Raw genomic sequence first — 18,990 nt, 5'->3', positions numbered from 1 at the left:
CGTTTCACCGCTTGAGTGTCCGGGTCGCCGTGCTGCGATTTATGTTTCGAGGGAGAGGGTAGGGATCATGAAGTATTACTGTTGTTCTACATACGTGCAATCTGGACGTAGACAACAGCTACCTTGACAGGCAAGTAGACTCAACACAGCAACTCAGTAGATTTTAATTATATATTTAATATACCTTAGGACATACGTAGCCACACATGCTTGATCAAAATGAAATTTGTAAACGGAAACAGCGTAAAACGCCACTTGGATTAAAACGAATTCTCCGCAACTGGGGTTAAACGGGTTCTCCGCCACCGGGTTCCGGTGTTTATCGCGCTACACAACTTTTAGCGATCCGTCTGGCGCCCAGTCTGCCTTCTTCTTCATATCTTTGACAGGTTATGTCAACTCACGCCTTTTTAGTAACACCCTCATTTACTACTGAGCGAACAGAGATACGTTTCAAATAAAGGCGCTTGTTAAATAACCTGTGGTTCAAGACCTTGAAACGCTTAGATGTCAAGTCAGTGGTTCATCTCTCTGCTTTTATCTCTTGTGCGCTATGCGCAGTACCACGCACCACGATGTATCACCACGTGTAAAAATATGACAAAACACAACATATATTGTGAATATGGTTTTAATAGTGTTAACATGTTTGCATCACAGACAGCTATGATGCTGACATAGCCAGTAAAGATCCAAAAAGTTATCAGATCAGCTCCCAACAATGTTATTTATGATGACGACACGATAAATGTTATATAGCATTCTTAAGGGATTACGGTCTTTACGCAGGCGTGTAAATAGATGTAAACGCTCATAAGCATTCCCTGTACTGGGGTCGATGGACGAAACCCACTGCCACAGTGGGTACACTTTACTGCTTCATTCCTTTGTTCAAATGCACTTTTATCCTGTTTAAAATAAATACACTAAAAAGCAAGAAAACAGCTTTTCGACCAAAATTTTCCCCAGTGTTACAAATGTAACTGGCACGACAAAGTAGTACAACTACATGTATTTCAAATGATCCTGAATGTGACTCCTATCCTGTTTCCATGAACGTCTTGTTATACGGTTCTCATTCGGCGCTAAAATTCATACACGATAAGGCCCTAGTACCCTGCATAGGCAACAATGCTATATATCATATAGTTGTGAAATAAGCTTGGTAATAGAACACCGAATACGGGTACAAAGTCAAGATTTCGAAACACAGTTACCAATACCACTATAAGTATAATCCCATCTCTTATGAATACTCTACAAAACATTAAGGGATATTCGAAAATAACAGATGGTTACAGAAATACAAAGAGGTATCGAGTGATTTCAATTGATGGTTAAGAAAACAATGAAGGACTAGATGGAACAGGACATAATAGAACTAGTTTGCGGTGTATTAACAACCAAGAAAAACGACAAGGGTGTGTAGCGACACATAAAGTTTGAGATGATTTGATCAATAGTGGCTTCTGCCTCCCAATGACAATTTAAGAGACTCTTGTCCACACCGTGATTAACGTTGTTCTTGGAAGGGGGGGGGGGGGGGGGGGGGGGGACGAAGGCGAGGATTCATTGCTGGCCATTGCATTCTGGTGATGTTTTGCAGATGGGGGCGGAGAGTAATGATATGTTCACGGTGGGCGTTTTCTTTTCGAAAGACAAAACTTGGACCAGCATGGTGTGCACGCGGCACAACTATTCGTGCCCGTATGTTGTGTCGGTAGTACTGTCCAGTGACCCTTCTGTGGACAATATGCAGTTGCGTTCTGGCTGTCATAGTGATCCCGGAGAGTCGCAAAGAGAGTGGTGATCCCAGACGTGAAAGGTCATTTGACAAAAACAAACATCTGATTAATAGTTAATAGGCATAAATCAGAAGGCAATTCAAATGGGTGGCATCACTTGTCCATGAAACCTCTAGCCTGCTCTGCCCACATGCATGCTTTTGTTATTGGTGTAGTGCGATGTCATACAAGCTACTTGAGAGAATGTTGCGCGTCTTATACATCGGTATCCGGACTAAAGGCGTCATCGTCAGTGATCCTGGAATCCTCGACGACTGCGTGTATGGACTGCTCAACGGGCGTGTATGGAAAGAAGTGATCCAGCATAGATGCGGCAAAACAATCACCTGTTATATTCACCATACCCTGCATTCGAGCCCTGTCAATACAAGAAGACAAATGTCAGTGTTCTAGGTTTCCTATAATTGTAACTGAAAGCACTTGCTTGAATTTCGCACAGAGTTACATTATTACCAATAACGTATAGAGCCACGTGTAGTAAGATAATATCGCGATAATGTAAGTAATAAATACACAATATAAAACAAAAAGTGAGTGAGTATGGTTTTACGCCGCTTTTAGCAATATTCCAGCAGTATCACGGCGGGGGACACCAGAAATGGGCTTCACACATTGTACCCATGTCGGGAATCGAACCCGGGTCTTCGGCGTGACGAGCGAACGCTTTAACCACTAGGCTACCCGACCGCCCCTATAAAACAAAGATGTCGCTCGAAGTGCATACACCTGGAGGTTCACATGCTCCAGGGCCGTGCGTTCGCGGGACTAAGTGAATACATGTGAGATGTGCTGAGGCGCTATTCGTTGGACCAGCATATTTGACTGTGCTCCAAGACAGAGAAATCGGTGCCTTGTTTTTGCAACTGAACAGTTGAGTCCAGGTGTTATATTACTCGTCCTATATGAAGTCAGCTAGCTCAACACTGCAATAACTGAAATTTCTTTCTGCATCAGTGTAAGAATTACTGTACGAAAACGTAGATACGTCTAGTTGAAAACATGCTGGGATGTGTCAATCATTTATTCCAAATCTTTTTGTTTTTACATGCGACACCTTGTGACTGAATTAGGTTTGTTAACGACTCTTTTCGGCAACTACATCTGAATGATTTAAGAGGAATACTTTCAGTAATCGTTATGAATGAGTGAGTGAGTGAGTTAATATTTAACGTCACATTGGCAATATTTCAGCCATACCGTGACGAGAAGTTATACATTAATAATACATATATTTAGACTTTATAAAAACCTGTCATCTATAACAGATTAGATTTAAAACTAGTTGAGGAACATTTAAAAGCAGAAAGAATGAGTTAATAACACAATATAAAAATGGGCTAGAGATGGTCAGGAACTAAAGGGAGATCACCATACTAGGGACCATGGGGACTTACAGTGCATTTACTTCCTGCATGGACTAATCGTTATGAAAGTTATCACACAAAACTGCATTGTTAGGATAGTTCGAGGAGGGCGCTAACTCTGCTTGCCTGTTGAAAAGTGCAAGGTATTCCCAAAATCAAAATTAAACGCACTGGTTATGGAGAATATCTACTTCGCCCAAAGCACTGAACTAATTGCTAAGTTGTCACAATGAAGTACATGTAAGTTTCCCGACTATTGATTGTATTTAAATAAAGAAACATGCAGAAACTACACCCGACGTCATTTCTATGAACATCACAAAACTAGGTTGTGAGCTCAGAACTTTTAATGTATTATTCCTTGGATGGTACAAGTTCCAAGAATAGTTTGATGTCTTCAGTCAGGGGCTATTGGTATGTTTAAAAAAGGTTTACACATAATTATCCTATCCATATTGCCGATGACTTGTATGAACAGATTGATGTGTTATCCGTTAGAACAAGCAGTTGCAATACCTTTCGATAGAAATTTGAAGGAAGTTTTGCAAAATTCTTGTTATCGAATAAGAGTGATCAGTTGGACATGCTGTTCAAACTTAATAGACTTTTTGTACCTTCGTGGTGGTCACATGACACAAAATGATGTTCCAAAATATGTCCATTCAACATATCAAAAGGATATAATATAAACACAAAGCCAACTTAGAATCAAGCTTCGCGATCTTCAAGTAGATGTCCACGTGTTTTTATCAGAATATATACTGATTTGTAAAAAGCATACCCACATTTTAAAAATTGGTTATCAGCACTATGCTAACATAATGAAGCGTGGTGATATACAAATGTGGGCCTTCTAGTTTTGATAACCATATATGACAGGGGAGGGGAGGGCCTTACAACTACTGACAACTTACAGCATAATACAACTACTGACTTTCCAGACTATGGGCCCATCTACAGCTGGGGAAATTTCCTTGGAAATAACGTTTGAAAAGATGGAAATAAACAAATATGAAAACATTTGATTTACCCTAGGTCTTTTGTATGGCGAATTAATATTTGGACCAAAGACAGAATGCACCATGACTAAGGGCATAATCGGAAACACGACAACGGAGACACATATAACTCCTGCTTGTACGAGTGACCTCCCTTTTGTTTATACACCACCGAAAAATGTGGTTTTCTCCAACCCGTCAATTGTATGATACGTTGTCCATGTCAATATCTTCCTCCTTTAATTTGTCATATAAATTTGTGCTATAAACTTTAAAGCAACGTACTAAAAACAATCAACTTTATATTTTGACAGGACAAAAAAGTAACCTTAACACACACTTCGTTCTTTCTGAATAATATTTCACAACAGTATTCTTTCCGTCCTGGTTATAGTTTTAGAGAGTGGTTATCACAAGACATACCATTGTTGAAATATTTACGCAGATTTCTTATGACATGTAAACCATCTGCATGTTAAATATCATTGCCTTGCATAGACTTGTCTCTCTTTTAATAATAACAAATTAGCTTCCAATGTCCTATGGTTTCACAGATTCCTAAAAAAACATTTTCATTTATGCATCATTGATTAAAATGTATAGTCCTCTTGCTTACAGGAACCAGTCGACTGCCAGCAAGACGGAGATGTCTTCTACAGGAAGACCTACAGATGACAGGATCACCATCAATACCATTATAGCCGAGTTGGGCACTCCCGCCACGCCTACACTGCCCAACACTGTACACAAACTGAAACACATGGCCATTTGATAATGAACTCAAAGCGGCGAAAGAATTTGTTGTTTAGATGGTACGATATGTGAGTGTATTTTGTTCATATTATCTTAAATGCAATATAAAATTTTCGATGCTTTCAATAAAACATATCTCTGAATATCTGGAAAGTGCAAATGTGTATTGTTGTAGGACAGTAGCATGTGCATTTATAATAGATGATGAATAAACAGACAGGGGTGGCTTTGTCGTTAACTTCTGTAATCACCTAAATGTGGTCTTTTACACTGGAAATGACGAGTGAAGTGAACTCGAGCTGTGGTGAATCTTTTTAAATTGTATGATAGTCTCATCCGTCCGTATAGATTTTGAATATTTTTTAGGTTTGATTATTAATTATATTTTGATTGACACCAAATATATCCAACTTTCATCAATAATGTTGCAAACCTCCTCGTTACATCTCGGGGATATTTTGTTCTATATCAGACACCGTTCTAGTTAGATTCGCTACATGTCGTCAGACCCTCAGCATGTACAAATAGGTTAATTTACCTTAATACTATGACTTCGATGAAGTGAAGGGGTATTCTACGTATCTGGGCAATATAAACGGCAGAGATGACTTGGAAGATGGCGGTACCATCCATGTTGATGGTTGCCCCTATCGGCAGCACAAAACGAGTGATGGCAGTGTTAATCTTCAAGTTCTCTTCGCAACATCGAATAGTAATGGGTAAGGTTGCAGAGCTAAACATAAACATTCATTCGTTATAATCCTTATATAAAGACAACCTGAAATCCTGGTTCATAAACACACAACAGCAGAACCTGACCGCATAAAGGGTTATTATATATTAATAATCATTTGGAAGGAACATTGCTTTTATCAAGATTGGTACAGTGCGTGAGGCCCATTCCTGGTGTCCTCTGTCATGATATTGAACATGATGTACTGGAATATTGGTAAAAGCGGCATACTCACTGACTGTATATATCAAGACGTTACTTACATGACACCATCAAAACTTGAGTTGTATACTTTAATAGATTGCCAGACTGTAGTTAGTGGGGAAATAATCGATTACAAATTTTCTAAAGATTCACTATTAGCATGGATGGCGCGAACACAATTTAACGAAAACAATTGAAGCGTTAAATCATGAGTTAAAATCGGTGCCGCGCTACTCTATTGACGCTATCGATAGATGTAAACAAATGATAAAATAAGTGTTTGTCATTTCAGATGTATTTCAAATAGTCACCTGGAAGCTGTTGCAGCAACCGTTAAAACGGCCTGTGGTATTCCTTTCATGATTTTGTAAGGATTCTTTCTCGTCAAGGCAAGATGCAGTAGAGGAAGGACTATAAGAACATGGATTCCGAGACCTATCAAAGTTGTCATTATGTAGACGGCAAGCTGTTGGGCGGTTTCAGCGAGGTTCTTGACTTCCAGAATCTTCCCCATAATCAGGAACATAATCCCGATTGGAGAATACCTAAAAAAGATAAATATTTCAGAGTTACATTTTTCAGATGCTGATCCAAAGTTGAAAACAAAGTTTATTCATCGATATGATTGATAGCAATCCCAGTAGTGTAAATCATGTACATTCAATAACGGGACATCGTTACAACATGATCAGCTACAAGAATGAATTTTTAATTACTGAATATTTTAGTTTGATCACGGCTGCAGAAAACGAAATAGAGAAACAATTGATGAAAAGCATTGTTAACGCCATCTGAGCACAATAACATCGATTGATCAAGGTCAACAATTATCTCTCGCCCTGTTTTGACCCGGAATCTCCACGGGCACACGGATTGAAAACAAGATTTGATAAAGCGTTGTTTGCTTTAACGTCAGCTGCTGGAAAATACGTGGCTGGACAGAAATTAATGATTGTCCCAATCCCAAAATACACAACAAAACGTAACAAGAGTTTCTTTGCAGATCAAATTACTGTTAACAAAATTAATCGAGAAAGGGATGAGTTAAAGGAAAACAAATAATGAATGTCCAATATGCTGATGTTTCTTGTTGTAAACATATTCTATATTGCTTGGTCCGGGTGCACAACATTTCATCTGAAAATATCTGGTGATTTCAGAAAGAAACCTGAAATACTGCAAATAGATAATATGTATGCAGGATGTGAAGTTAAAAAAAACTGCAGGGTCACATATCCCGGTTGTGTCAATATATTGCAGTGGAAAATGCTGCAGCCAGCTTTTAATCAATCAGGAGACATTATTTGTGGCACACATCAAGCTTAATTTCCTTAAAGTTACCTTTACAACAACCGAGGATGGACAAGGCGCCATGGCGTTAACTCTCCATGTAGTCAAAGATGATTCAGTCGGACCAAACTATACAATGTTTGTTTAGTATAATACTCACCACAAAATTAACCTTATCATCTTAATTGTAGTGTCATTAACTACAGTGAAGAAACGCAGCACCACTTTTCCCTTTTCCCCGAGGCGACCAAGGATTACACCAAAGAACACGAAGTAGCTCAATATCCCTGTAGATGAAAGACAATCCAAAACAATGTCATGATAACAAAAGATAACATATTTAATGCTGAATCTCATATGCGGGCACTTTAGCGTCGTTGGCAGAAGTGTGTGGACCCCAGAGGGGTTAATGATTAAACATTTCCACGCATTCCATCATAGTTAGACTCAGAACTTTTCAGCCATCCCTTGTACATTGAACATGGAACTACTAACGCCATCATACCTAACATGTTCATTCCTGGCCTGTAGACAGATTTTGGAGCCCATACATCTTCTCTGCTTTGAACTGATGATGTATCATTCGAACTGTTGGACGTGGAAGTATTTGCAGCTGTAGAGTTATTATCTAGCAGAGATACTCCTGAGTGCTTCTGTACATACACAGTGCCACTTGTCTGAAAGCTCGCCTGAACAACATTTTCGGGGAAAAGGTTCCTGCAGAGGATTACATAGAGGTCAGTGTTAAATAACCAACATCCAGACGAGTATGGACATTAAGGATATTTTCATAATAAACGAAAGGTGTTTGCATTGTTACAAATGTTATGAACAAGTTATAACATTACAAATTATTAAAGATATGTTTAAGAGCAATCTGTCAAACATATTCTATCATAGCAATATTGTTCATGTAACTCTTTAAAACTACAGGTATGCGTCTACCTCCTGCACGATATCCCACGGTTTACGCCATCACTAATTTGCTGGTGGTTGTGGACAATCTGGTTAATGATATATTGTTTATGATAGGAATTACGTGTCACACAGTGGAACACTATCTTTACGCTATTTTAACATCCTCGTCTTAACCTCCAGTTACGTCTTGTGATAAAGGTATCACAACAAATTGTACTTTTGTCTGGAGATATGTTACAGCCGCAAAACTAGATATTTCTTTAATCAATATTATGAACCTGAATACCTTTAGAAGAAACACCCTGGAACAACTTTGGTCGCATGTTTTTGAATAGTCGGATACATAACTAGTTTTTTTTATAAATATTTCGGCGACATTATCAGCAATTCCAATATAACTAACCTGACTAAATCCAGGAACACGTCTCTAGCTGAGGCGGAAGGGGCAACTCCTGATGACCTGGCACTCATGACGTTGTTGTTGGCAACCTTGCCTGGTCTAATGGTGAGAACGAGCATGAGGCCAATCATTGTTGCCAATAATGTGGTAGCGATGTAGTAGATAATGGTATACACACCAATCTGTCCAGCTGACTTGCTATTAAGGTTAGCAAGACCTACAAGAAAAATGTGTACATTTGTTGATGAGCGAGAGTTTGTGTTATGCCTCAGACAGTAGTATTCGAGATAAGCCACACCCACACTGCCACATTTAACTCATCGACCGACCCCCTACATATACAAACACAAGAAAAAACAATTAAAACAAAACAAGTCAATGCAACCAGGAGGAAAACGCTGTTGCAACGGTTTCATCTAAGAAAATTGCAACCTCATATTATTGACACGTTGGAGGAAGGTTTGAATGACAGGTATATTTGTCGACTCAGAACACAAACAGAGGAAATGACTATCAAGAGACTTTACCTTTGAACAGATAAGACTTTTGAAGAGGAATTTGCTTTCCTTAATTTGTATCAAACGAGTGGTGGTCACCGAAGCAATAGTGGCAACCATGGATTCCATTCAAGTGGTTCAGTGAACCAAATTGGTCAAAGGGAGATGGCAAAAATCTGGGAAACCTTGTTTCAGATGTGGATTTCAGAATCACACAAGTGAGGAATGTGGATATAAAACCAGAGAATGTCCGAGTGAAGGCACGGGTGTATAGCCACCCATGCTTGTCATAAGTGGCGACTAACGAGATTGGGTTATCAGTCTCACCGATTTTGCAGATGCATTTCAGTGTATCCCAGTAGCGTTGATCGATGTTTTTGATGTCATTTACAGCCTGTCATCGTATAGCTGGAGTATTCCCGAGTGCGGCGTCAAAGAGCAAACAAACTAGAGAATGCTCTTAATGGTCAGACAGCTAGTTTGCCTATGCCAGTTGCAGATGGTGATTGTCAATACTCCTCCACTCTCAGGAGAACATGTATATTCAAGTTCTTCAGACTTGATTGGCAAAGTATAATGTCATATGGACAAAATAACATCCAGTCAGGTCCCCATTCAATTTATCATGGAACAATACCCTGATGTATTTCAGAAGGAACCTGGGACTGCAGAAATAATGAAAGCCACACCACACGTAAAGGGGGAACAGTACCTACGTTTATCAAAGCAACAATGATGCTTTTTGCTCTGTGCCCAACAGCGGTCCATAAGAATTCAGTGACGTGGCGACCACTTGTATACCTTCAAAAAGCTAATGGGATGGTATGAATATACGGAGCAGTTTTAGATGAGTTATTTGGAGTCATGGCTGGTTGAAAAAAAGTTCACGGAAATAGATCTCACGAGATTTGCACTTCACTCGCACATGGCCAGCAGTGGTATGTTGAGGACTGAAACCATACTTCAACAACGCTGTTTCTTACTTGGACTGAGAGTTTAGACCATCAGAGACATATGTTGGCAGGAGGTTGTACCTGTGAAGAACACCACGATGTAAGGCAATTTCACATCCGAAACATCCATCGCAGTTAATGGGACACACCGACTAGGTCAATGTCACAGACGATGACTTCTAGTGAGTGAGTGAGTGAGTTGGGTTTAACGCCGCTTTTAACAGTATTCCAGTTATATCACGGCGTGTCAGCTTAATGTTGGAGGAAAGTCCGAAGTGATGCAGGTCTCAGACGTTTACCACTTCAGTGAAACCCACGAGCAAGGGTATGGTGCAGACAAACCTAGAAACATAATCGGGGCGAACCGGGATTCGAACCCACAATCATAGGTTTCTGGCGTGGCCAAGGGTCGCAACTCTGCACAACGAATCGCGGAAAATTAGACGACTGGGCCCCCGTGCCCCCCGATGACTTGTACATGGACCTTGACACATACATGTACACTAGTTCAGCGGAAATGACGCTTCTATTAAGAAGGTCGAGCTGAGTGCCTCGACCTCCAGAAACAAACACAAACTGTTTACCTGAGTTGCAGATTCCAAACTCGTAGTTTCTGTGTCACACGATGTATTTATTTATTAAGTTCGGTTCATGACACTATCAACAATAAAAAGACTTTCTTTAGGATATTAATTAGGAACAGATTGTTTATTATGAATATTTATGACGAGACCAATGTACGTAAACTAGCTTAGAGTTGAGTTGATAAGGTTTAGCAGTTTATATGAAAGGTGAGTGATTTTGACAAATTGTCATGATTGGCATTAAGCAAAGGCGAGGATTGTGTGTGTAGGCAAGTTGTCTTGTGAATGACATACGGTTAGGGACTTAACTCCGCCTATGTTAGTATAACCATGTGGGCAGCCATGGCACACAGCTAACGATATTCACATACATTATAATGCGTGGATGACAAAATAAATACCTTACAATGTTGCCTCTGCTGCCTGTTATTGGACGTAATACGACATCATTTAAATCTGCTAGAGTTTTTCATTTTGATCTCAGATGTGACATGTGCTTACTGTATGGAGGGGGAATTAAAGAATTAAAAACATTCCATAATCATAATATAGATTAGGGGAATGGGCTCTTTTGATACCACTCTGGCTTAAAGGAATGTGCTTATTTTCCCAGTCTTAAGGTAGTGTAGTAAATAATATCATCACCACAATACGCCCTAAAATTGCAACACGTTTTGTTCTTAGAGCTTGAAATGCACAGTTCGGCAATTTGTATATTTCTATATAGTGTACTGAACTGATGCATTGGTATTTGAACGCATAGTGTTGCTTTAAATGAAGTACATCTGTACCGCGGATGTTCTCAATAGCGCTGACAGAAGAATAACTGTTTTAATAATTCAAAATTAACAAATTTCCAATTTCAAAAAATCAGTAAATGCTCTATCATATGACTGAATTTCTGATCCATCACTTGATGTTCTGGTTTGTTGACATGCTGCCGTCGCATGGCAAGTGTACTGTTGTGCGGTGTCAGTTAACAAGCACATATTTTTTATGAAGATTGTGTGAGTGGCGGATGCTTCTCACAGGAGCAGGACAGGCTTACCCTTTTCACCAACATCTGGTGTTAACACTGATTGTCAGTGATCCATCCATATACTTTTCACCGCTATTTTACCTTTCCCACTCAACGGAATCTTTTTCGTCAGATAATCGAGACTGGTCTCTGACGTGTTGACGTTTTTTCTCAATCAGTGATCTATTAGCATTTAAGTTAGTTTCAGCTGTTATTGGATGTGGGTATATTAAGTAGTTTTCATTGTTCAAGTCAGCTTACCCCTTATTTGTCTTGTTAAAATACTGTTCCAGCACTCAGAATTCACCTGCACACACTTCCTTACACCTTTATCACGTTGACTGACATTACCGTCCTGAGCGCGGTGTTTAAGTTGACCACTGCTTTCCCCATTACAGATATATTTTATATGCATTGTTAATACGTTTTGTACATATTTGTGTAATCAGTTATATTATCATACATATGGACAAATAGTTGTGGTCAACCAGCTCAATAAGTTTGTAAATAGTTTAAAGCTATCCAGCACTATATATCTTCACCCTGTCTATATCCCTATTTGCGAATGAGTGAGTGAATGCATATTTACTTACCGTGTATGTATTTGCTCATAGTTCCCAACGTCACCCACAGGGTATGATTGTATTTTGTATGTGCGTGTAATTATATATATGATACCATTCTGCGTGTATTCTGATACTGATGATACCATGACGTACTTGTTTCAGGGCGTTTGTTCTGACTTCCGTCATAAATATAACCTCACTACACTGCATCCTGTGTCCTATCTCTGTACCATCCCAGTTGTACAATAAAACCCATGCACAGAATAACACCTAAATAATTATCAGGACGTTTGTGGCAGTACACTAAATGTTGCCATAAGTATATTTACCTGATGACTATTCCTGGAATAAGCTCTTACAAGGTCTGCACCCATACAACGTCAAAGAATTATTATTTACTAGTATTCATTAGGATTCATAGAACAACAACACTAACTTACCTCATGAAGGAAATGGAACACTGCCATTTAGTATGTACAAGTATTTTCGAGCCTAATCATAATATATGTTTTTGTTCAAATATTAGAGATTGCCACAAAACAAATTGTATCAACAAATACCAATCCCACATAAAAGTTATAAAAACTAAATTGCTTACAATGTTGAAATCTATTAAATTTAAAATTACCAGTCATGATGCTGGAAACTACCAGAGGCAAAATCATCATCTTCAACATCCGCAGAAACACTTCCCCAGGAAATGAGATGAGGATGACGACGTCAGGGGAAGGGTTCAGCTGACGGCATAGTAGTCCGATCGTAAATCCCAGAACCACAGAGACGAGTGTTGCTGGTAGCAACGCATGTCGGCGGAGACATGCTAAGGCCTGAAAAAAAGTGACAACATTGAGGGTTAAAAATAGACTTTAAATGAGTAACATAGACACAATAATTACTTCCAGACTCAGGAATACTGAGTCTCTGGGTCATTATTCACCTCTTGTCAACAACAAATCGTAACATTTGTTTTTACTGTCATATAGCTGCATTTTAGCGAAAACTGCATTCTAGTCTCGGAAAAAGATACATATTAACTCAATCATGAGTTAATGTATGTGGCTAGAAGTTTAATTCTTTTACACAAATGTATATTAACATCTGTCAATTTCCAGACATCTATTAACGAAGTTCGAACCTACATGTTTATTACTCAATGAAAAATAATTATTGGCCACGCCAAAACTCTAACTACTTTAGTTACTAATCTTATTACGCGCAATCAGTACCAAGAAACTTGAAACGAACATGTTAGTAAATCTTAGTGGGTTAAATAAACAAAAGAAAATGTTCGATCCTACATTACAGACAAAAAATGTTGGTCTTGAAAAAAGTCTGAAAACACATTATTTGTCTCTGTTCACCAAACGAGTTGCAAGAGCCAACTAACATCCCGGACCATGTGTTTACTGTGTTGTATACAGCTGATCGGGGGCCTTCGTACCCCGACATGGTTATTTGCTCATGCTAGCAACCGCTGATGTCACTTTCACAGACTCGATTATTTAAAGGATGATACTTTGCCAACTGAGGCGTACCTTGCTTTAGAAACCCTTTGTCACACGCCAAATCGATGTAATGGTCCTAATGGCTTTTTCCAAAAGATAATGAGCAAAATAATTTTGGGAATTGGTTGAGGTCGAAGCAACAGAACGAAAACCTAACTGGGTGTCTTTGTTGACAATACATGTTTGTTTGTTGTTTAACACCGCACTCAGCAATATTCCAGCTATATGACGGCGGTCTGAACAATAATCGAGTCAGTACCAGACAATCCAGTGATTGATATCACAAGCATCGATCCAGGCAATTGGGATCGATGACACGCATCAACAATGTCAGCGAGTCTGACCGTCCGATCAGTTAGTCGCCTCTTACAACAAGCCATAGTCGCGTTTTACGGCAAGCATGGGTTGCTGAAGACCTATTCTACCCCGGATCTTCAAGGGTCTGACCATACATGTAGTATGCCTAATGGAGTTATGGTAGTATGTGTTTGTTATGAAAGTAAATATAAAACGTCAACGCCAGGGAATAACCAGTCTCGATTGTCCTTCGAAATAGATTCCACACAGAAAAAATAGCACTGAAAATTAGAGATGACGCCAGGTGTTCGTGAATAGGGTTAGCATGTCCTGCCCTAGTGTAGTGTAGAAATGCTGCTGGTTATAAATAAAAATGAGATGCATTTTGCTGACATGTGTCACATGGGAAATTGTAAACAGTGTGGAGACACAATCGCTCCTATGGAGGCTCTCTACCCCGACCTGACATATTGTCACAACTGCTATAAGGTGAGGTGAAATTGGGTTTAACGTCGGGTCAAAGATCATTGCACTTATATAGCGACGTGCATACACATGTGTGTGTGTGTGTGTGTGTGTGTGTGTGTGTGTGTGTGTGTGTGTGTGTGTGTGTGTGTGTGTCTGCTTTTGCTGGTCCGGACTGATGCCGATTTATAGTGCTAGCTCACTGAGATACCATGCCGCAGTTTAACATGAATACTTTCCTCAGACACAGCATACTGACTCCGAACCGACCAGTCTTGTTTTAGCCCCTTAATGCCGGGCGCCAGACAGGGTAACAACAAGTACCATCTTTTAACGTCTTTTGGTATGACGCGGCCGGGGATCGAACCCCGGACCTTCCGCTCTCCGGGCGGACGCTCTACCACAAGACCTAAAGATAACCTCATGACGAACTTAAACAGTACAAATAGATGTCGAGTGTATCCTGCAGATATTGTCCTTAGGTCGAAACCACACGCACGCACGCACGCACGCACGCACCACGCACGCACGCACGCACGCACGCACAAATCGATGTCGAGTGTATCCTGCTACTCTCCCATAAAACTTTTGCAAAGCTAAACAAAGGCCGTTTATGGTGTACCCTTAATCAACCAACTTTTGAGCAAGAGTCGTAGGGCGTTCCTTGAATCTTGATAGAGAGAGAGCATGCTCAATTGTAGCTCAAAAGTTGTGAAATGTAGACACCAAAGACAAATGTAGAGCTGCTCGAATATTGCTCGACATGAAGGGGAAGTTGACTACTGGAAAGTTATATATTCTTGTTTAGAGTATTGTGTCACTCTGACACTCAAAGGAATTGCCATCTAGAATGTACACTCATCTCTCTGACAGAGTGTTGTGAACCTGTCCCATGCGTTGTATCAATACTGTTCTCCTAATATTAGATCAGCACTGTAGTACACATTGTAAACCAATGTCTACCTCGATACTATAGCTTACTGCTCAGCCACTTTGGAAAGGGTTCACTTTTTTATACTTCCCAACAAAGCTGTGAGCCTTTTGTATTTATCATTATATATTGAAGACATTGTAATATCGATCTGTTTGGAAATTGGAATTGACAAATACCGTACATTGAGACCTTTTCCAGTTGTTAACAGTTAAGATACGATTGCTTAGTACTTACAGTCTCAAAACAATGAAATTAGAAATTCAATGATGATGTAATTTGTTATATATGGTTTCAATGTTTTGAGTAAAATGAACAAAACAAACTTTTTGCCGGTATCCTATTATAACCTGTGTGCACGTTATAGGCATACCAGACAGGCACATGCAGGTGTCCTCATTGGAGTGAGTGAGTTGGGTTTAACGCCGTTTTAACAGTATTCCAGTTATATCACGGCGTGTCAGCTTAATGTGGGAGGAAGGCCCGAAGTGATGCAGGTCTTAGACGTTTACCACTTCGGTGAAACCCACGAGCACGGGTATGGTGCTGACAAAATATAATCGGGGCGAACCGGGATTCGAATCCACAATCATTGATTTCTGGCGTGTCCAAGGGGCGCAACTCTGCGCAGTGAATCGTGGCGCCTTAGACAACTGGGCCACCCGTGCCCCCTTTTCTTTGGAACTACGTTTGGACACATTCTATCTACAAATAGAGTCCCGCGTGTACCACTCTGTCTACTCCACTCGTTTTTGAGTGATGAAAGAATTTGGTTTTAACGCCGCTTTCGACATTATAACAATAATATTAGGGCATATCCCCTTAAAGTGGGAGGAAGGCACGAAGAGGTGCGGGGCTTTTCTATAATGTCGGATGTTACTGGGGAAAATATATAATCTGCTCCAGAATCTCTAGCTATTTACCGTATATATTCATGATTGAAAGTCAATCTGTCACACAGCCCGATCCCCCAGTCCCTATTCCAGAAGGCTCTCGCGACACTCTCTGGTCGACAGAACCAGTGAGTGAGTTAAAATTTTACATCGCATCGGCAATATTGCAGCCATATTGCGATGAAAACAAGTTAATTATGATAAAATATCCGTCGACAAAGGACAGTAAAACAGTAAGTCATGTATCACAGTTAAGGTATAAAACAAACCAGTTCACAATAAAAACAAAGAATTCTTCAGTAGATTTGGTACAAGTTAAAACTGGGCTATATACCTCTGGCAACCAAAGCTAGACCACCTAACTGGGGATCATGGGGACTTACAGTGCCTTTGCTACCTGCATGATTCCCAGCAGGATTTATGTCATCACTTTGGTCACAAGTGGTCATCTTCAATGCTAACCAATATTAAAAGATCAAACCATAGTCAAGTAGTTAAAACACTAGTTGATATTACACACTTTTATTTAGATGGACTTGCTTGCCAGAGTCAAGAGGACAATAATTTTATGCTACTTTAACCCCCTGAGTAGCACCGCCTTCAATAATATCAGTTGTTAATAATATCACACTAAACAATTCAAAATTCAAAATTTATCAAATAACTTTAAAAATCCGAGAATTAAATGAACGTTGATATTATTAAAAAGATCCTTTAAAGACGTTGAATGATAATAAAAATCCCTTGTGATCGACAGAACCATGTAAGTATACACATCCATGCACGAATACAGCTTTTTGGAAAAGGGTGAGAGTACGTAAATCACAGAAATGATGGCACATATTTCGGAGAAAAAAAATTTCGTTGTTCAAGTAATTGTTATTTTGGATGAAAACATGCCACAAAATGATTTGGTTTCATGTTTTTTGTACGTAAGCTTGGCCCATGCTTGTCGTAAAAGGCGACTAACGGGATCGGGTGGTCAGGCTCGCTGACTTGGTTGATGCATGTCATCGATCCCAATTGCGTGGATTGATGCTTATGATATTAATCACTGGATTGTCTGGTCCAGACTCTATTATTTACAGACCGCCGTCATATAGTTGGAATATTGCTGAGTGTGGCGTTAAACAACAAACCAACCACCCAAACCAACGTAAGCTTGAGGATGCGAACCCCTACACACCCCTATCTCGCTTATCCGTTTAAACATAAAGGGAAACATACCTTCATTCCGTTGTTTGCTCACTATTCAGCAGACAGGATTTGCCAGCGCTGGACGTAGTGCACAGAAATAGTCCAAGGGAGAATACATTATCAACGGGCGCATCAGCGTTGACAAGATATTTTGTTATATATGAAAGCCATGACAGTGTGATGTAAACAATGTATCACTGGTGTGTGCATGTACCGAACTGACTTAATGTTTGGTCGCCCAAACAAAATAATATAATCTCTTTAAAACGACATACTTGCAAAAAGGCCCCAAATAACAAATGCACTTAACTAGCATTGTGTAGTTCGTTGCCCATGCAATGAAATAATTTGCTTATTCGAATCACAGGCTGTTGTGATATACCAGTACATAACACTGCAAACACGAAAACATCGGGTTTTTTCGCATATGGTCGTCAAATCTGATTAATTGGTGAGAGCCCAGAAAGTGTCCAGAAGAGCGTCGAGTCTTTCAAGCGTAAAATGGACGGAAAAACGATGCTTTTTGCTCCGCCTTGTACAACTGATATTGGCCAATCAGACGGCGCTGGTCTCTTTACGCACGTGATGTCCAAGGCTTCCTTTGGAAAGTGTGACAGTGCACAATTTATGATAAAATATTTCACATATTTATATTAATTTGGATGTATATATTTTGCATATATTTACTTTATTTGTATGTATATATTTTGCACATATTTGCCATATATTTCATGTTATTATTTCTATACAGTTGCTAACATTGAAATGTCATTTTAATTACCCATCATGTCACGGCCAAGCTGACCTAGCAAACCTAATTAACATCAACAATATACTATCGCCAGTGTCTATTTAAAATCAAATCTTTTGATTTCTTTACCTGTAAATTACCTTAAATGACCATTGTATAGACATCCAGACTATGTAATTAACGCAGTTATTACCGTGACACGAACCGTGAAAATTGAACAGGATCTAAACTTAGTGCGTGTACATAGAAATGGAGCCAGAAGATTGAATGATCAGAGACCTAGGCCGATTATTGCAAAGTTCGGTGATTTCAAGGAGCGTCAACGTGTAAGACAAGCAGCGTTTGATCAACTAAAGGGAAAGAAATACTATGTTAACGAACAATTCCCTAAGGAGATAGAGGAAAGGCGCAAACTACTGTACCCAGCGAGGAGAACAGCGAATAGAGCAGGAGATAGAGTTGCACTGACTGTGGACAGGCTATATGTTAATGGACAGAGATATGTTCCTGGAAAAGCCTTGCCACAATCCAAGTCCAGGATCCTAGCAAGAGATCATACCATAGACGAACTGCGAGCCGACACAATGAGACCGACTGGAACACCTACATAGGACAGGCACGGGCATACATGTGACCACTGTAAGCTTACTTACTTACTTACTTACTTTGGAGATTTAACGTGCGCTTTCCGACTGATGCGTATTTCGCACACGGGCCCGGACAGGCCATTTAATGTGTTTCCGAAAGGGGCGAAAGTGGTCTGTGCAACCCAAGAGGGGGGTTTAGGGGTTGCTTATATAGAATTTGGGAATTTTGAGATTTGGAATAGATGCCGATGGGGTTAGGGAGGAGAACTAAGAGAGCTGGG

At 39.8% G+C, this 18,990-nt stretch overlaps 1 protein-coding gene across 1 annotated transcript; it reads right to left on the bottom strand.

Moving 5' to 3' along the window:
• Nucleotides 1-1,555: 1,555 nt before the first annotated feature.
• On the bottom strand, nt 1,556-17,531 carry LOC124127464 (excitatory amino acid transporter-like). Its single transcript, XM_046490860.2, has 9 exons — nt 17,402-17,531; nt 12,712-12,910; nt 8,469-8,682; nt 7,653-7,864; nt 7,308-7,434; nt 6,169-6,402; nt 5,459-5,653; nt 4,784-4,918; nt 1,556-2,163 (listed from the first exon to the last, which is right to left on the bottom strand). Exons 1-9 carry the CDS (start codon nt 17,405-17,407, stop codon nt 2,001-2,003), a joined length of 1,485 nt encoding a protein of 494 aa, XP_046346816.2. The 5' UTR covers nt 17,408-17,531; the 3' UTR covers nt 1,556-2,000.
• Nucleotides 17,532-18,990: the final 1,459 nt, after the last annotated feature.

The sequence above is a fragment of the Haliotis rufescens genome, unplaced genomic scaffold, assembly GCF_023055435.1.
Source record: "Haliotis rufescens isolate VD_foot unplaced genomic scaffold, xgHalRufe1.0.p SCAF_5, whole genome shotgun sequence".
NCBI classification, from domain to species: domain Eukaryota; kingdom Metazoa; phylum Mollusca; class Gastropoda; order Lepetellida; family Haliotidae; genus Haliotis; species Haliotis rufescens.
Note: the sequence above shows the minus strand (reverse complement) of the source record. Positions and strands in the feature narration are given on the sequence as shown.